The 20997-nt window shown below is 38.0% G+C and overlaps 2 protein-coding genes and 1 long non-coding RNA gene across 3 annotated transcripts; all 3 read left to right on the plus strand.

Annotated features, from left to right (window-relative positions):
* The first annotated feature begins 6148 nt into the window (after positions 1-6148).
* Positions 6149-7105, plus strand: LOC129628316 (olfactory receptor 52Z1P-like). Its single transcript, XM_055547739.1, has one exon. The coding sequence runs from the start codon at positions 6185-6187 to the stop codon at positions 7103-7105; it is 921 nt and encodes a 306-aa protein (XP_055403714.1). The 5' UTR covers positions 6149-6184.
* Positions 7106-15976: 8871 nt separating this feature from the next.
* Positions 15977-19995, plus strand: LOC129628188 (uncharacterized). The gene is made up of 3 exons (XR_008702738.1): positions 15977-16100; positions 17700-17767; positions 19843-19995. It is a non-coding gene; the product is annotated as an uncharacterized LOC129628188 (long non-coding RNA).
* On the plus strand, positions 17997-18935 carry LOC129628187 (olfactory receptor 52A1-like). Its single transcript, XM_055547618.1, has one exon. The coding sequence runs from the start codon at positions 17997-17999 to the stop codon at positions 18933-18935; it is 939 nt and encodes a 312-aa protein (XP_055403593.1).
* Positions 19996-20997: the final 1002 nt, after the last annotated feature.

Genomic DNA, 20997 nt, shown 5'->3' on the forward strand with positions numbered 1-20997 from the left:
GAATCCACCACGGGTATACACGTGTTCCCCATCCTGAACCCTCCTCCCTTCTCCCTCCCTGTACCATCCCTCTGGGTCGTCCCAGTGCACCAGCCCCAAGTATCCAGTATCGTGCATCGAACCTGGACTGGTGACTCGTTTCATATATGATACTATACATGTTTCAATGCCATTCTCCCAAATCATCCCACCCTCTCCCTCTCCCACAGAGTCCAAAAGACTGTTCTATACATCAGTGTCTCTTTTGCTGTCTCATATACAGGGTTATTGTTACCATCTTTCTAAATTCCAAACATATATGTGTTAGTATACTGTATTGGTGTTTTTCTTTCTGGCTCGCTTGTTATTTTTATATGGAGACTTACTTGTTACATTTTATATGCAGACTTCACTGCCTTTGTGCTAGAAGCTGATTTTGCTTTGAATCTTTAAATCTAAAGAGGTGAATGTGAAACTGTCTGTTTACCACTGATTCTGAGTTCAAATGTAAATTAACACAGGTTCCCTTCTAAATAATTTAGTTATGTTTTCAAAAGAAGGAACACAAGAATCACTTAGATATCTGTGCAGAGACAAAGAGGACAATTAGTTCAATAATTCTATAATCTATTAGGAGGGATCAGAGCTATTATTCCATAGAATCTAGAAACCTAGCTTCCAAGGACTAAAAAAACCTGTTATCTATGAATTCAGCAGTCCCTCCCTGGGGCTGTTGTCAGTCTGGTGGCCTGAAGAGCCAATGAGAAACAATGACCTTTTAGGAGTTGACATGACTTTATTATAAAGCCTAAAAGATATAATCCAGCTTGGGTAAGGAATACTTCTAAAGCAGTGAGTTAAAAAAAAAATAGGTTCTCTCCTTTTTTCCTTTTGTTATCCATGTCATTGCACTGCTCCCTAAAGTGAAATCATAACAAATCATGAGAAAGCTAAAAGAGCTGGGGTGTGGTGACAGAAGTAGGGTGCAGGAAATTAGAAAGTCTCAGCTCAGCTGGTATTCATTTAGCTCTCATATCAAAAAGTTAAGGTCCAGAATGGGAGAGATCAGTGATTCTTACAAGTGACAGACATGGTCATGGATTCGAAATGTGATTTTAGTAAAAAATAATCTGCTATAATAAATCCATAATCAGATACTCACTGTACACTATACCTCCTAATTTTCCTAAAATGATCTTATTGTTAAATATACAAAGGATTTTCTACAGGAGGCTATATTTCTGTTCCCTGGGATCTTTGTGACCATTACTTGAAAAAGGAAAAAATCTGATAGAGTAATAAATAGAGACTTCCAGAGGAGGAAAATGAAAATGCATCATTTTCTAGAATGTTTCTGATTAAAACTTTAAAAATAATACCAACTCAGCCAAGAGCTCTTTTACAGTGGGAATTTATATCTTAAAACTTTTCTACCAAAAGTGTGGTTTATAGTCCTGTAGCCTCGGCACCATCTGGGAGCTCGTAAGAAATGTGGAATCTTGGGCTCTAGTCTTTCTACTGAATCAGAATCTCTATGAGTGCTTGCTTTTGTCTATTAAAATATGGCTTTATTTGATGAGTTTGGATATATATCAGACACCAATGACCACAGTCAAGGTAATAGACATGTCTGTCACCTCCAAAAGTTTCTTTGTATCTTTTGTGTGCTTTTTTGTTCATTTTGTTATAAGAACACAATATGAGATTTACCTTCTTAGGCATAAAACAGCATGTTGTAAAACTGCAAACATTAAATATGTGCAGTTTTTGTATAGCAATTATACCTCAATAAAACTGAAAAAATTGATTTATTTAAATTTTAGCTATGTCTCAACTTTCTCCAGAATCCTATAATGACTTTATTAATTTCTTTGGGAAATGTCCTCTGGTTCTTCTGGTATGCTGTCTTCCTCTTTGCAGTGGGTCAATAAACCTCATTATATCAGATTACAGTATGTTTCTTGTGTTTTTTACATCTTCATATGTCATATCAATTCATGTTTTGTTCAATCTTTAAGTTTTATTTCTACCAAATAACATACCAATTATTCCCCATGCTGTATGAACACACTACTATAAATTTGAAAAACTATTAATCAAATATATTTTATATGTGCATTACTTAATAAATGCATTTTTCTTTAGCTGTGATCTTCATTCTCCACCTATTAGCATGTCAGTCTATCTTATCTTTCTACTGAAAAACAGCCACCAATGTATTTCATTACATTTTTCTCCCCTGATAACTTTCCCTCATTCAAATCTGAGTACTCAAGGAAAGACAAGTGAAGTGAAACTCACTCAGTCGTGTCTGACTCCTTGTGACCCCATGGACTATATAGTCCATGGAAATCGCCAGGCTAGAATACTGGAGTGGGTAGCTGTTCCCTTTCCAGGGGACCTTCCCAGCCCAGGGATCGAACCCAGTTCTGCATTGCAGGCAGATTCTTTACCAGCTGAGCCACCAAGGAAGCCCTCATATTGCTTATAAGTGAGCAGTTAAGGAGGATCAAAGGCTCAGACTCTCCTCTAGCAGCTTCCTTTGCTTAAGCAAAAGAGAAAAAAGGGAAAGGAACACTTTCATACAGAGGTGGATGTCACCAGAGTGAACCTCACCATTTTGGATGTGAGGCCACTTGGAAATACAAGCAAGTCCAAGTGTCTCAGAGCCCTGCGTTGCTTGGGACAGGACACAGTTAGTTAACATCTAGGAGCAGTGCCAGGAAAATCTGCGTTCAAGGAAAGAGAAATAGTGAATAATTTATGTTTGACAATAAATTATCCATACAGACATCTGCTTATTATTATGTAACTGTTTACAAACAAGGATATAGATCAATATTCATTGATTTAGGGATTCTTAAATCCCTAAATGATTTCTTAATTGAAATCTATGATTTCTTCTGTGAAAAAAGAAGATGCTAAATAAGACATGTAGTATCTCCCAACTGGGATAACATGCTTAGATAAAGTTCTCATGTCTCTAAGCACAGACAAAGGGGTAAAATGTCTCCATCCTGATCATATTGGACATCATCGGAAGGAGGAAAAACAGATGACTAACATTTGCTTTTTGATTTGTTATAATGAACATGCATCAGTCTTTTAATTAAACAAAATCTAACAAAACATACTAAATTAAAAAAAGACAAAATAAAGGGTTGAAATTTGTTCCTTTTAATATAGGCAGTTGCACTGGCCCCTGTGCTAGTTTGTCTATGTAAAGCCTAAATTTTACGATATATTTGAAAAAGCACAAACCTCCTTAAGCCTTACAGATAGTCCTTGTATATTTTCCCTCAGAACAAGTTACCTAATAACCTTAAGTTCCTTATAGTAGCAAATCTAAGAGATACTACATTAGTGATTCTTCCCAGATAAAGATCCTCAGGAAAGTGATTTACAAAGAACAAGTGGACAGAATAGCTGCTGTCAGTAAACGTATTCTTCAATGTGTCAGAACAAATTACTTTGAGAAAAGTTCAAGACTTCTGAATTACTGCTCCCAATCACTGAGAAATGATACATCCTACTAATGAAAAGGAAATAGTTATGCTTTTTTGTCTAAATCAGACTCTCAGCAACATTGTCTTAAGAATGAAAAGAAGGAAGGTATCCAGTTATGTCCAAATTAGCTGTCCCAAGTAAGGACTCTTCAATTTCACTTTTCACTTTCATGCATTGGAGAAGGAAATGGCAACCCACTCCAGTGTTCTTGCCTGGAGAATCCCAGGGATGGGGGAGCCTGGTGGGCTGCCATCTATGGGGTTGCACAGAGTCGGACACGACTGAAGCAACTTAACAGCAGCAGCAAGTAAGGACTATCTGGGGTTCCTTTCTAACCATTTCCTTTTTAGGTTCTTCGAATTAAGTAACTTGTTGAATAGTCATGTAGTTAGAATATGACTTCACCAGTACTTGAATACAATTCTACGTGGCCCTAGAACTACACTGTTTCTATTAACCACATGCTGTCTGTGTGCACATGTTCAGGCCCAGTCAGATTATGCCATCAGTAATATTACAAAGTAATACCCTGATCCCCAGACCTACAAATTAATTACTGCAGGTTATAAGACTACAGTTAAAGCAGATCATGGATGTCCCCAAAGATCACCAGGGCAGTTAGAAGAAAGATAGGAAAATTTGTTTTCCTTCCTTCCCATCTTCATTTCTGTGTTTCCTTCAATCACATTCCTCTTCTCTCCCCCATCTCTAATGTCCTGATGAAGCCCAACTCTAAGCCCCCACCCTATAACTATACTTCACTCATATACAGAGCTCTGGCATAGATATGTGCCAGACACACTTCAAAATTAACCTTTACTCTCACTCTCTGAAATATAAAAATCTCTGAAATATAAAAATATAAATATAAAAATTTAAAAGAAATTTCATGCAGTTCATTTTGGCTATATGTTAAATGGTTGAATAATTGGTTTATGTAATTAAAAAGTAGATCCATAGGCATAAGAATCTCAATTTTATTCCAGCATTTTTAAAGAATCACATATCAGTTAAGAAAAGGCCTAATGGGATGACTATTGAGTATTTTATATTCTAAATTGTAACTCAAGAAACAGGGGTCTGAACATTCTAATCAGTCAGTCACAAAGTTGCTCAGTCATGTCCGACTCTTTGTGACCCCATGGATTGTAGCTGGCTAGGCTCCTCTGTCCATGGCATTCTCCAGGCAAGAATACTGGAGTGGGTAGCCATTCCCTTCTCCAAGGGATCTTCCCAACCCAAGGATTGAACCGAGGTCTCCCACATTGCAGGCGGATTCTTTACCATCTGAACCACCAGGGAAGTCCAATAGTTTAAATTGGAACATTCCAATAGTATAAAGCAATAGGTCAGGATATGCAACACTTAATAAACAATAAACATAGTAAAGTATACTGTTCAATGATTAATATACTGAACTGCAGTAGAATCAAGGAGTGAAGAGGCATCTGTTTCTAAAGCTCACATGCCTTCTCGGAAAATAAGAAATTTAACTAACTTTGATTTGAGAATAGGGACTAGGGAAGAATGTAATCCACTTATTTTATACATGTGTCTATAACTGTACTTGCAGCTATAGGTTTAATGTGTATACACACACAAACTCACACACATACTGTATCTCCCAGCCTGCCTTTTGACTCAGCATCTTCCTTGTTTCTATCCACCCTCCTTTGGAACTAAAGAAAATTTTGGTCAACAAATAACATCCTTCTCTTTTTCTGAAGGACTGTGGACTCTCGCTTTATAATGTGAAATCATTGTGGTTTGCTGCTGTGGTGATATTTAGAAATACAAAATATATAGTCTAATTTTCAATCAGTGATAGAAGTGAGGTAGAATATATTTTTTTTCCTTTACCAAATGCTAGGTAAGTCCATCTAAGAAGCCAACTCAGTCTGGCATTGTACATAGTTTGAGTTTTCAGTGTGCATCCTACAATTTTAAGAAATGTATTGAAGGATCAGGATCACTCTGATTCACTTGTGTATCCTCAATGCCTGGCATAGGGCTTAGCATCAAGCTGGTGGTTCATTAATGTTGAAGAGGGCATATACCTTGAAACCTATTTTGTCATACTCTAGTTCCTTTCCTTTTCCATAAGCTATATACTTCAATTTAACATCTGTCTATTTTACTTAGGGACATGATCAGTGAACATTTTGATAACATGTTTTTGTAACTAGTTTTATTTTGATAGATTGTGTTAGATGGTGGTTTAGTTCAAAGCTTTCAAATTCACTTTGGCTGATTTTAAATCCAGTGGGACCTAGAACAAGAGTCTAAAAGCTCTGGAAATTTTTTTTCCCCATCTTATAGGGATAAAAACAGTAGCCATGTTATGGATTATCATAAAGGTATTTTCAACAGGTTAAGGTGAAAACTTAATAGGTTAATATATGTAAAGTATTATGACACATATTACACTTTTACTAAATATTAACTGCTATCTTTTTCAAGATACAAAATTCAACTAGTCCAGGGAGGGAATCAAGAGTGCAATTTTAGGCTAGTTAATCTATCTTGCTGTCCTTTCATAATAACAGATCAGAAAAGAAATCTGATCAGACATCACAGGGACTAAGGTGGTGCACCTGAACCTGAGCTCAGCCCTGTGGTCTTTCCCTGAAGGTCCTGGGTCTGGAATAAGCAGTCACAGGTGGCTCCTTCCTCTTACAATTACACCAGTCCTCAGGATATGTGGTATGTCCTGATTGGAATCCCAGGACTAGAAGATGTGCACACCTGGATCTCCATCCCCATCTGTTTTATGTACATTGTTGCTATTGTAGGTAACCTCTTCTTGATCTTCCTAATTGTGACCGAGCAGCATCTCCATGAGCCCATGTATCTCTTCCTTTCCATGTTGGCTTTAGCAGATGTCCTGCTCGCCACATCCACAGCCCCCAAGATGCTGGCCATCTTCTGGTTCCACTCCACGAATATATCCTTTGGTAGCTGTGTATCCCAGATGTTCTTCATACATTTCATCTTTGTGGCAGAATCTGCTATTCTCCTGACCATGGCGTTTGACTGCTATGTGGCCATCTGTTATCCACTGAGATACACTGTGATCTTAACCTCCTCAGCCATTGGGAAGATTGGCATAGCAGCTGTGGTCAGGAGCTTTATTGTATGTTTTCCATTCATCTTTCTGGTATGTAGACTTATATACTGTGGGAGAAACATCATTCCCCATTCCTACTGTGAGCACATGGGCATTGCCAGATTGGCTTGTGACAATATCAATATCAACGTCATTTATGGCTTGACTGTGGCCCTGCTGTCTACAGGACTGGATATAATGCTCATCATTATGTCCTACACAATTATCCTTTGCACAGTGTTTCAGATACCTTCCTGGACTGTGAGATTTAAGGCCCTTAGCACATGTGGTTCCCACATCTGTGTCATACTTATGTTCTATGCTCCAGCATTCTTTTCATTTTTTGCCCATCGCTTTGGGGGTAAAACCATTCCTCATAACATCCATATCTTAGTAGCAAACCTCTATGTGGTGGTGCCCCCAGTGCTCAACCCCATTATCTATGGGGTAAAGACCAAACAGATTCAGGACCAAGTGATTTCATTTTTCTCCCCCATCAGCATATGTTGTTAAAAAAAAAAAAAAGGCTAAATATTGGGTATTTCTGAATAAAACACTCACTGCCTAAAAGTCTGTTTCAGTGAGGTATGGCAATAAACGAAATTCACAAAAACATTAAAACACACCAAAAACTTTTAGGATCTGCCCCAAAATGCCAATGCCAGTGCATTTTTCCTAAAGTTCTTAAAGAGTTTAGAGATGAATATTTTAAATTAATGTCATTTTCCATTCTCCTAGCTAAACATTCTATTATCATGTCTTTTAACTTATTCTTAAGGACACATAAAGATAACAGTGAACAAGAGAAATATATTTTAGGGCTCAACCCAGACGGGCTTTTCCTGTATAGATCAGGGGAGTAGGAGTGGTGAGAGGCTGTACATTTTTTATAAACATTCTGCTGAAATTCTGATAAAATAAATTCAGCTGAAATACAAAACATTCCTGCTGAAGTCAGCAAAATACTTGGATGAGTAGCATGAAGCCACCATATTATAGTTATTTTTGTCTGTACCTATTTCTTAAGCTAAAACATGAGTTCTGAAATCAGATATTTTCTAATTCACTAATCTCCTATAAAGTCTATTATAAAAAATAGGTACATGGTATATTTTGAGTCAATTTTTCTACATAATGGAGATTTTAGGCCCAAATCTCAATAAAGATTTCATGGAGGGACTAGAAGATTGGAAAGGTTTATACCCAGGACAAAAAATAAACAAACAAAGGTAATTAACGATCAAAATATTTACCCAGAATCTTGTATAAAAAGGCTTTAAACACACCAAATGTAATTATGTATAAATTGTGTCTGAGTGAGTGAGTGAATGAAATCGCTCAGTTGTGTCTGACTTTTTGCTACCCTGTGGACTGTAGCCTACCAGGCTTCTCCGTCCATGGGATTTTCCAGGCAAGAATACTGGAGTGGGTTACCATTTCCTTCTCCAGGGGATCTTCCCAACCCAGGGATCGAACCCAGGTCTCCCACATTGGAGGCAGATGCTTGTGTCTAGATTTCACCTAATTCCTTCTTTTTTATTAAACATTTTTATAGTCTCTGCTTTTTCAAAACCTAATATCCTGTCATGAGAATGTGAAATTTGACATTACTTGGGGCTTACCTTGTGGCTCAGACAGTAAAGAATCTGCCTGCAATGCAGGAGACCTGGGTTCCTTCCCTGGATAGGGAAGATCTCATGGAGAAGGGAATGGCTACTCACTCCAGTATTCTTGCCTGGAGAAGCCCATGGACAAAGGAACCTTGTAGGCTACAGTCCATGGGGTCAAAAAGAGTCAGAGATGACTAACCAACTAACACTTTCACACTTTTTTCAATTTTACACTTAAATAAATAAATAAAAGCTTTGAGGCATTCTTTTGAATATTTGCAAAATTTCCAGTTGTTTTCCTCTCTTTCTGTAATGCACCTATGTATAGTAGTCAACATAAGAAATGAAAGGATGTTTCCTTGACCTTTGAAGTCCTGAATTATGATTTGACATATATTATATTTGCTTTAATTTCAGCAAGGGAGTATATTTTAGGGATGATATTTTGGTATCTTTCTTATTGTTTTGATAATTAAATAAATACATCATATAAGGGATTTAGCATTTAATTTTTAATTTGGAGCATAATAATAACTGTTATGAATATAGACACTAAAAACCCAATTCACCAAACTGAATCTAGCCCTACTGCCAATAATCTATAGAAAAATGACTTCACAGAAAATGACATTAAATAAAATCTTGACAAGATTTGCAACAAAGACACTTCTGGTTCAGTGGAAAGCTCTTCAAGGAATGAAGGGCAGGAAGAGAATAAACAGATTCCAGCATGGTGACAAAATATTTGTTTAAGTGGTGTAAATCTTAAAACACAAGGTTTCTTACTTGATTACAGCAGTGGAGAAATAAGAAAATGCCAATTTCAAATCTAGAATGTATGAAATATGATAAGAATTAAGAAAAAAACACTTCAATCAACATTTCAATGTTAAAGAAACTTTCAGCTTGAGGATTTGGGTGTTGTAGATGCTAGAAAAGAATTAGGATATTGTTGTCTGTGCTTCTCTTCTAAATTCATCTCTGAACTGTTGTCTTGGAATTTTTGAAGGGGCCTGTGCTCATTGTAGATTGTTCATTATTAGGTTAATAATTCTCTTTGAAATGATCTATAAATTCAATGTAATGTAAGCCCAATTAAATACATATTGAAATACATATTTGATGTTTCTGAGAATAGTCATGCTTGGCCAATTGCTCCTGGAAGAGTCCTGACTCATCTTGCCTCCCCTGCCAATCAATTAAGCACATATAAGGAGAGGTAGCAACTATACCCACGGAGAATGCAATAGGAGCCCACTCCAGTACTCCTGCCTGGAAAAATCCCATGGACGGAGGAGCCTCATGGGCTGCAGTCCATGGGGTCGCACAGAGTCAGGCACGTCTGAAGTGACTTAGCAGCAGCAGCAGCAACTATATCCACAGCCCAGTGGGAAGGAAACAGCAGGAGAGGGATGCATGGATTGATGTGCCTGCTCTCAGTTCCACCTGATATGTGGGAGTAGCTGTAGTTAAGCCCAATGTTGTGCTGGTTCTGGTTTGTACCAGTTTGAGGAAGCTGGTTACAAACATATCACATATCGGCTCTGCATTCAGGGGTACCATGTTGTTTGCTTGAATTTGCTCGGCATGGGAGTATTCAAAGAAGTTGGCAATGGGTACAGGTCAAGGCATTTTTATTCAGAGAACTGATTGATAAACATTTACCATCACTCGCGAGGTTATACTTTATAAAAACTTCTAGCTCAATAGGAGAGAAAGACTTCATTCTCACTCACCACACCCATCCTTGAGCCAATCCTGAAATCTATCTTTGACCCCTATCTTAATATACAAGGCTCTGTTACAAATGAGTAGAATTTTAGTGTGCATAAACTTGTTCCTAGATAAAGAACCCTGGTCCTGAGCCCTAGTACCATCATCACACTCAGCTTGTGATATCCTGATGGCTTTGGTGATATTCTCAATTTGGATCCCAGATTTCAACAAGAGACACTGATCCTCCTGCAAAATACAGAGAAGTGCTCCCCATTGTCCATGGATAGCAGGTGGAGAAAGAGTGAACTGGTAAATTAAAAAAAAGACATTGGAAAATATTAAGAACTGGAAGAAACTGTCCCTCGTTTCTAATATATTAAATTGTTTTTATTTCATGTGTTGAATATTTGAAAAGTGAAAGTGTTAGTCACTCAGTTGTGTCTAACTCTTTGCAACCCCATGGACTGTCCATGGAATTCTCCAGGCAAGAATATTGGGGTGGGTAACTGTTCGCTTCTCTAGGGGATCTTCTTGACCCAGGTATCAAACCCAGGTCTCCTGCATTGCAGGCAGATTCTTTATCATCTGAATCATTTACTATGTTCCAAATAATCCAAATATAATAGTAAAGAGCATATATTATGTTGTATTATTATTATTATAGTGTTTATATCACAATGTTGGATCTCAGATAACTTAAGTGACTTTCCCAAGGCCATAAGTCTATTAAAAGAACTATGAATTATCTTAATTATTTTCTTGCATTAATTTTGCTACTAATTCAATCTTGCTCAAACTGCAGAAACCTAACAGATCCTTCAGTCATCAATTTCCATGTGAAGCTATCATCTCTATGCTTATTACCATTGCCTTTCACCACTCTAAATAATCCTGCTTGATATTTCTATTAATGCACAGATTTCTATTAAACAAAGAAGTGTTTAGCTTGTAGTTCATGTAGGACCACTCTTCCACACATCTAGTCAGATTTATCTTCCATATACTGTGGTTTGCATATGCTCTTGTTTTAGAAATAAGCTTTCCATCTCTTTTGTAAGAAAATACCCTCAGTAAGACTGTCAGGGGCTCAGGATTTGATGTATAATAAGTAACAACTTATTTTCCATTGCAGATAGTGATTTCTTGCATGCTGATTCTTCATACAGTACTGGGTATTGCTTCTGGGGCAGGACGGTGGAGGGCTCTGAACACCTGTGTGTCAGGCACCTCAGCTGTGCTTGTGTACTATGTGCCCATTATTCTTTCCCTGATACATCACTTTGGGCACCATTTACCTCTATTCCTCCAGACCGTCATGGCCAGGTCCACCTTTTCTTCCCACCTGTGGCCAACCGTATTCAGGAGCATTGTTTGACACTGTCTAAAAAGAGGGGTGTGGTATCTCAGAGGATACTCTGAAAACACAAGAACTTGGATCAGAGCTATTGCCTGGATATTAGACTTTCAAATGGGAAAATTATATAGTTTATGATTTCTTGTGAGTGAACTTTAAACTTTAGTAGATGAAGAGAAATAGCTCAACTCCTTCCTCCTGATAATAGAGAAAACCATTACTCTGAAGTATACTTACAGAAAGAAGTATGGGACCAGGGTATGTCTTTTTTTTTTTCCTGTGAGGACATCATTTTAATGTTGAATCCTTGAATATTTTATTCATTTGTTTTTCTCCCTGGAAATAGGTAGATAAGTACTAGGAATTTTGTTTGTTTGTTTCCTGGTACATGTAATTTAGTTACATGTTTTGTGAGTGAAAAGAATCAAGACACAAGAGTATGAATTGTATTATTTCATTTATATAAAGCTTTAGAATAAGTATAACTAACTTAATGTAAAGAAAATCAGAACAGTGGTTACTTCTGATGGATGTAGAGGTGAGAAAATGACTGGGGAAACATGATGAAATCTCTGGGAAGATATACATGTTCTATGTTATGTTTATATAAGTTACATGCATGTACCCATTTGTCAAAATGGTATAGCTAAACTAAGCCTTGTGCACTTTAGTGCATGTCAAAATTACCTGCAAACGTCTAGTCAATAATGATAAAAAGATAATAACAATAATAATTGGGTTGCACAGTGGGTGAAATTATGGAAAAGTATGAGAATGGTATATTGTTAATATAACAATGAAAACTTGTTGAAGCTGGTTGATGGGTAGATGAAAGTTCATTATAATAGTCTGTTTACTCTCTATGTTTGCAATTTTTATATTATTTTAAAATATACTAATGGAGGATTCCTATCAAGATGGTGGAGTGGGAGAAAACAAAGTTCACCTCTCTGCCACAAAGAAATCAAAAATATATCTACATGTGGAGCAATTCTTGCTGAAAATTAACTGCAGACTGGTAGAAAGACTCTTGTAGCTACTGAGGCTTTAAGAAAAATTGCATGGAAGCATGGAAGTGGGTAATAAGAGAGGACACATGAGATCAAGTCAGGACCTGTGCCACTGTAAGGGACATGGAGGGGGATTAAATGGGTGGAAGCCCTCCCAGGGGAGTGAGTGGTTTGAGTCATATATTGGGCACTGCCAACTGCAGCCCTGAAGTCTGACACCAGGAGAAAGACAAGTCCCTTTGGCTGGCTGGAGGGCTGGTGGGACTAACAGGATGGCTGTGGGAAGCCTGGACTCTGCTCTTGAGGAGCAAGTGCACACATGCTTGCTTACTCCTGAAGCATGGCAGAGAGAGTGGATTTGTTCACCTGAATTATGTAGTAGCAGGGTGTGTGTCCTCAGCCACCTCTGACTCTTCGCCACCCAATGGGCTGCAGGCCGCCAGGCTCCCCAGTCCATGGAGTTTTCCAGGCCAGAATACTGGAGTGGGTTGCCATTTCCTTCTCCAGTTTAGTAGTAGACTGGCTCCTTATCAACAGGAAGGTACATAGAGAAGAAACAAGCTGATGCAGTCCCCTCAGGCAGGGCCTGTATGACTCAGATTTTATATTTTTCCCTCTAGATGATTTTGACTTTCCACAAACTACAGTGAGTACCCACATATGTCATTCAGTCTTCAATGATAACCAGTCAGTGAAGAGGGGTTACTGTCTTATAACAAAGTGAAGTGAAGTCGCTGAGTCGTGTCTGACTCTTTGCGACCCCATGGACTGTAGCCTACAATGCTCCTCCGTCCATGGGTTTATCCAGGCAAGAGTACTGGAGTGGGTTGCCATTTCCTTCTCCAGAGGATCTTCCCAACCCAGGGATCGAACCTGGGTCTCCCACATTGTAGGCAGATGCTTTACCATCTGAGCTACCAGGGAAGTCTTTATAACAAAAGTTAAGTGTAAAAGGTGACATGTGGCATCATTTATATATGTATATTTTCTGCTTTTGTATACTTTACTCAATGTATTTTTTCCCCATTTTTCAAATATCTGTCTTTAAAAGTACTAAATTCAGTGAAATCATAAAAATGGAATAGGATATTTTTAATAGCTTAGTCCTTAAAATTTCAACGTAGTTGAAACGACATTCCACAGTACTAAATACTGGTAATCCCCATGATAATCCCATAAATTAGATACTATTATTAATCTCATTATACAAATTAAGAATCTAAGAGAATTTATGTAAATTTTTCAAAGCCACACAATGAAAAATTGTTCTTGCCAAAACCAAGTCTGCAATTTTGTGTTAAACAGTTGAATCAGACTTAAGTCCAAAATCTAGTTTTTTCACTATTAATATCTATGGAATGTTGCTAGTGACTTGACCTGTTTGAATTTAGTTTTTTTCATTTATAAACAGAATATAAAACAGTTTAGCTTTGATGGCTTAAAGATTAAATGATTCATATAAAGCAGTAAGCATAGTTTCTGGTAGAATTTGCTCAAAAAGTACTTAAAATTTATTGTAGTCATTACTTTCCCACCAAATCTGATAAAAGTCTGTGAATCACACAGCCAAAATTCACAATGCCTATATATTCTGATTTTTAGGTTCAGTAATATCACAATGCTGCTGCTGCTGCTGCTAAGTTGCTTTGGTCGTGTCCGACTCTGTGCGACCCCATAGACGGCAGCCCACCAGGCTCCCCCATCCCTGGGATTTGCCAGGCAAGAACACTGGACTGGGTTGCCATTTCCTTCTAGAAGTCATAAATTTGAAAAAAGCTCCATACAGTATACTATACTATGTGATTTACATAGATTAATTTAATCTATAGAAAAAAATATGAAGCCACTGCTAGTTTTTCTTACATGGTGCAGCTACAAAAATGGAAACATAGACAGCAAATATCATCCCTCATACCACAGAAATAGTGAGTGGCAGAATCCAGATTAAAAACTAGGCAACTCAAAAACACATTCTTTAACCAATCATATAATGAGGAATATCATAAAATAATTAAATATCATTAAATTCAAGTCCAATTTAAATCATGAAATATGGAGAATATCAGGAAATTATATAGACCATTTTCTCCTTTGATATTCACAAGAACACCATTTATTGACCTCTGTTTCCTCTAATTATGGTCATGTAATGATCCGAAACTTGGCCACCTCATGTGAAGAGTTGACTCATTGGAAAAGACTCTGATGCTGGGAGGGATTGGGGGCAAGAGGAGAAGGGGACGACAGAGGATGAGATGGCTGGATGGCATCACTGACTCGATGGACGTGAGTCTCAGTGAACTCTGGGAGTTGGTGATGGACAGGGAGGCCTGGCGTGCTGTGATTCATGGGGTCGCAAAGAGTCTGACATGACTGAGCGACTGATCTGATCTGAATAATCATATCTAAATGATTCTTTAAGAGGATCATTATAAAATGAGCCTCTGCTTAACACCAGTTTATCTGACCAAAAAATAAGTCTAATTGCTTTTACTCTGCTGAAGACCAAGACTGCTAGATTGATTATGTTTCATAATGAATGCATATCTGTACTTTTGGTAAACAAATTAGAATTTATGATCCTTTAAAAAATATCCGGTAGCCTAATCACTCCGTAACCACCCCCAAAATCTAGATAGGTATAGACCTAGGCATGAAGATATTTGAAAATATTACAGTAAAGTTGGAAATAACTTTTTTTTAAATCCATCTTGGAGTTAAATGACATGTCCAGGAACAGTTTATCATAGTATGAACTAAAATTTAAATATAAAATTTTGGCCCTATGAACCTGGACTGAGAACATCTCAGCTGGAGAAATTGTTATATGAGTTGGCATAATTAAGGTGTTAAATAAATTATCTCAAGTAGATAGGATTGCTAACATGTTTGCATAGTTTGAGGCTGAAAAGGATCCAGGATAGAACTGTAGGGAGTATAAAATGGATGAGGGCAGAATAAGTGAAGGAGATGAAGAGGCATCAAGTACCAGATACAAAGTGAAAAAGCATAAGGACATAAATTACAGCACAGGAAATATCATTAATATTTTATAAAACCTTTGGTGTATAATCTATAAGAATATCAACATGTCTACATTTAAGTGGACTTGAGGTTAATTTGCAGATGAGAACATCAGAAAGAAAGTCAACCTACTGAAAGAAAACTTGTATATATAATTTTTTTTGTTTTTAGCCTGTGAGAGAAAAGAGGGGGAGCGAGAAGGTATCTTATCTGCAAGTTATAGAAATGATTTCAGGGAATATTACATGTGAATTCACCCAAGAGGAATTAATTGAAATCTGTTGGGTCCCTTGTGGTTACTCTAGTGGCTAATAAATCCCTGATTCCAAGTTCCCAACTCTGCTTTCTCCAAACTTTTATTAGGGGGTATTAAAATTGGTGGCTAGCAATTTTCCTCCCCAATTTGAACCAATAAATTTATGCTGTACCCAAGAATAACTCAGACTTTGCTCAGAGTTTTGTTGGGCAATGAGCACACAAACATCATCTCAGGCAGAAATGGAGAAGAAGAGTGTCTGTATCCAGAGTGAAAATAAAATGTGAAGAAATATTCCAGAGTTTTTCACATGTTACATATGGCCCCAGCACCAAATGGATTAGAACGCATGACACTGACTTTGTGCTGATGGAGAGGGGACGGATATAAGAGGCACTGCAGAACAGAACATGAGGGCATGAGACTGCAATCTCGGGTGGAAGAAAGAGTTGAGCAATGAGAAATCGTGGGTGAAGAACAAACAGTACTTTTCAGGTATCAGGCAAGAGCAGCAACGGCTTCCAATAGCTATTGACAAGTAAGTCCTCCTATTCCTAAGTTAACTTTCATAATATTCCATTACCAGCTTTTTCACAATAATCACTCCATCCCATCAGTCCTGCACTCACTTATGTACACCCGCCTGTCATCCCACTGTCTATACTATCATGTGATGCTCACATGACAGTTTTTTACCTTTTAAAAAGTCAGATACTATGTTTATACTTAAGGGAGCCCTATTCTCATTTTGATCATTTCTGAAGAAAAACTTTACCCTTATTCGAAAGGAGTCAGCCATCTATTGGGTGGAGAGTCATTGAACTAAGCATTGGGGATGCTGCTGCTGCTGCTAAGTCACCTCAGTCGTGTCCGACTCTGTGTGATCCCATAGACGGCAGCCACCAGGCTCCCCCATCCCTGGGATTCTCCAGGCAAGAACACTGGAGTGGGTTGCCATTTCCTTCTCCAATGCATGAAAGTGAAAAGTGAAAGTGAAGTCACTCAGTCGTGTCTGACTCTTAGCGACCCCATGGACTTCAACCTACCAGGCTCCTCCATCCATAGGATTTTCCAGGCAAAGTACTGGAGTGGGGTGCCATTGCCTTCTCTGAAGCATTGGGGATAAAACTTGCCAAAATCAAAGTAGTTAATTCATTAAGTCTATTCCAGCTATTTGTCAGCAAATACACGGTTTCCGCCATAAAATGGCCCAACTGACTTCATTCTTTCACTTGATGTTTAGCAATATAAATCACAGCTGTCCTAGCATTTACTGGTATGTTTATTGACGTTAAGCATATGGTTAGATGATACCTTATGAGCTTGCTGACATAAAGTAACTAGCTTTACATTTGACTCTCTTTAAAAATCCTATTCCTTCACCCTTTATTTTCTAATTAATATACTTCGCTTGAACTAAAAAAAATGACTCCTCTTCCAAGTTATCCATACTGCATTAAGAGTTAATGAACCTAAAGTGGACAAATCTCATGCTTATGGGAGCTCTGACCAGTGTAAACCCAAGACAATAGCCTCAATTTGGCTATGTTACACATTTACTCATTTTCTCATATGTTGTAGTCAAGAATGAGCCCTCCTGTCCCAATCATTTCTGCTGCTGATTTTCTTGAGTCCCAGAGATCCCTTCTTCTGCATTAATATGTATTACAGAACTTCAACTATTTTGAGCACACAACTAATTTTAATGATTTCAGCTGAAGAAATATAAGCAAAATATAACACAGCTTTATGAGAAATGTAGAAAGTAGCAAAGAACTTTGATCAGGATTGCCACAAATATGTGAATCTGAATGGTCTTTTCTAACTCTTTACATTCTTTTGAAAAAATCATCCAGTCTTATACAGAAGAGATAATATGAATAACTAAGTACATTATGCTTATTGATGTCAACTGTTTTTATCTCTATTTTTCTTTCATAAGGGGCCATTTAAAATAAAATACTAATCAGACTCTGAGAATCTGTTCATGCAAACTGTTCCTGACTTAAAGACAATTGAGAATAATAGAGTGATTGAGCAGTAGCTAGAAAATACAGTATGGAGGGACTCATCAAACTGATTAAAATGCAATCTACAAACAAAATAAACAAGTCTATTATTTTTTCTTTGTCCACAGGTCTGGAAAGAAAAAAACAAGTCAGCAATTTATTCCATTACCCATGTGATTTGGTTGGTGCTCCTGAGGTTGGCTGGCCATGAACGTTAATGTCTTATTGTGGTATAGTGTTTGTGGATGGACTTCCTAAACAGTGATGTGGCTTGTGAATCTGTATTTTCCCTTCAGTTATGTGAAGGAGATGGATGATATGATCTCAGAGTTCAGCTAAAATCAGAAAATCTGAAGACTTAGCATAAAAACAGATGGTACAATAGCACGGACTAATTTGTTTGCATCTGGAAATGCAAAGACACTATGTCCATTTCCAACATCACAGTCTTCATGCCTTCTGTGTTCACGCTAATAGGGATCCCAGGCCTGGAGTCTGTGCAGTGCTGGATTGGGATTCCATTCTGTGCCATGTATCTCACTGCTGTAATTGGAAATGCCTTACTTCTGATCATCATCAAATCAGAGCCCAGCCTCCATGAACCCATGTACATTTTCCTGGGCATGCTAGGAGTCACAGATATTGCTCTCAGCACCAGCATTGTGCCCAAAATGCTTGGAATCTTCTGGTTTCATATACCAGAGATATATTTTGACTCTTGCCTGCTTCAAATGTGGCTCATTCACACATTTGAAGGCTTTGAGTCAGGCTTCCTGCTGGCCATGGCCCTGGACCGCTATGTGGCCATCTGTTATCCACTGAGACATGCTTCCATCTTCACCCCCCAGCTAGTCACCCAAATAGCAGCTATGGTAACACTCAGGGCTACCATTTTTGTGACCCCTATCCTAGTACTGATAAAATGCCGGTTGCACTTTTATCATACAAAAGTTATCTCCCACTGCTACTGTGAGCATATGGCCATTGTGAAATTGGCTGCAGAAGATGTCCGGGTCAACAAAATCTATGGTTTGCTTGTGGCTTTCACTGCTGCAGGGTTTGACCTCATATGCATCACATTGTCCTATGTACAGATATTTATCACAGTTTTTTGTTTGCCCCAGAAGGAGGCTAGGTTGAAAGCATTCAATACTTGCATCGCTCACATCTGTGTCTTCCTCCAGTTCTACCTCCTTGCCTTCTTCTCTTTCTTTGCACATAGGTTTGGTTCTCACATCCCCCTTTACATCCACATCCTCTTTTCTAGCATTTACGTGCTGATCCCTCCATTTCTCAATCCACTTGTCTATGGTGCAAAAACCAAGCAGATTCGCATTCATGTGGTAAAAATGTTCTCTTCTTAAAATTCACCATGATTTATAGTTTTGTTGTTTCCTCTTTGTACCATCAGTTCAGTTCAGTCACTCAGTCGTGTCCGACTCTTTGTGACTCCATGAATTGCAACACGCCAGGCCTCACTGTCCATCACCAACTCCCGGAGTTCACTCAGACTCACGTCCATCGAGTCAGTGATGCCATCCAGCCATCTCATCCTCTGTCTTCCCCTTCTCCTCCTGCCCCCAATCCCTCCCAGCATCAGGGTCTTTTCCAATGAGTCAACTCTTTGCATGAGGTGGACAAAGTATTGGAGTTTCAGCCTCAGCATCAGTCCATCCAATGAACACCCAGGACTGATCTCCTTTAGGATGGACTGGTTGGATCTCCTTGCAGTCCAAGGGAGTCTTGAGAGTCTTCTCCAACACCACAGTTCAAAAGCACCAATTCTTCAGCACTCAGCTTTTTTCACAGTCCAACTCTGACATCCATACATGACTACTGGAAAAACCTTAGCCTTGCCTAGACAGACCTTTGTTTGCAAAGTAATGTCTCTGCTTTTTAATGTGCTATCTAGGTTGGTCATAACTTTCCTTCCAAGGAGTAAGCGTCTTTTAATTTCATGGCTACAATCACCATCTGCAGTGATTTGGGAGCCCCCCAAAATAAAGTCTGACACTGTTTCCACTGTTTCCCCATCTGTGTTACTTCAAACAAAAATAAAGCAAAAACATGTAATTTGAGATGCTTAAGTTTTCTCAAAAGTTGTCTTATGAAATCTGCCAGGGTGACAGCTAGTTCTCACATCCTCATAGCCCATGAAAACTATCAATGAATAGGATTATGGATCCTATCAGGGTAGTAAGAATGAGAAGTGTAGAAAGTGCAAAATAATGAACAATATTTCACTTCCTTTTCTTTTTTTTTTCCTTTTAGACTCTGGATGAGGTTCCTCCTCTAAGAAGTCTTCTCCAGATAATTCAAAAATTATGCATTTCTCACAGAATTTAAATACACCCTAGTATTAGTGTTCTGTAGTGTCTAGGTACTCAGTGAAAACAAGTTGTCTACTGTTGTTTCTTGAAGATGTTGGTCATAAAAAATCAGAGAAAGTGTATCATAACATGTTCTTTACCAAAAACAAAATAAAAACAAATTTTATGGATATGATGAGATGATGATGTTTAAAATTTCAATGAATTTTCAGAGTTACTCAGGAGTGACGAAAAACATGAAAACTCAGGGGTTCTATTTTATATAGCAATCATTTTTCTGAGCCCTCTAAGGTTATCTTTTAATTCACTGGATTATCCAACACCTACCATATGATAAGTATTATGCTAAAGAAGAGTGGCATAATGGTAAATTTACACTGTGCTTCAGTTTCATGAATTTGTAATTGGTATTAATATTTTTATGGGTTTTGTTACTCAGGACTCCACAAGAGACAAAATTTCTAGTAGGCCCTGGGTATTTTCTAGTAGGATTGACTTCAGATAGAGGAAGAGATCTGATGATGGTGATTTTTCATCTTTCAGTGGCAAGAATTGACTCTTCCGTCACTTGGTGGAGGCTTTCAGGTAAGGTCGCAAAATACATTGACCCTTCTGGCTATTTGCAGTTCCTCAGCTAAATGTTCAGTTTGGGAATAAAAATATTTGGCATGTCTCCTCCCTCTTCTTCTTGGTAGAGAACTGTCCATAGGCTTCAGATCTTTTGTGTTGACCCTCTTGACATGGTATATACTCCAAGTAGGAAAGTTGTCCTGACATTCATATCCTCCTGGTTTGATGGGAAAATCAGCCTCATTTGGGATTTAGTGAGCAGGTCCATTTTGCTTTCATACTAAGCTATATCCTTACACTTAAACAGTATAAAGATACAGATGAAAAACAAATGCAGTCTTGCTAATTGTGACAACATGGCTGGACCCAGAGAATATTATGCTAGATGAAATACAGTAAGAGAGAAAGATATCTGCTGTATAATTTCATTCATATGTGGAATCAAAAAAGCATCAGAAATGTACAAACCAAACAAAACAATAACAGACTCACTCATAGATACAGAGAATAAACTGGTGGTTGCCAG

The sequence above is a fragment of the Bubalus kerabau genome, chromosome 15 (genome assembly GCF_029407905.1).
Source record: "Bubalus kerabau isolate K-KA32 ecotype Philippines breed swamp buffalo chromosome 15, PCC_UOA_SB_1v2, whole genome shotgun sequence".
Taxonomy (NCBI): domain Eukaryota; kingdom Metazoa; phylum Chordata; class Mammalia; order Artiodactyla; family Bovidae; genus Bubalus; species Bubalus kerabau.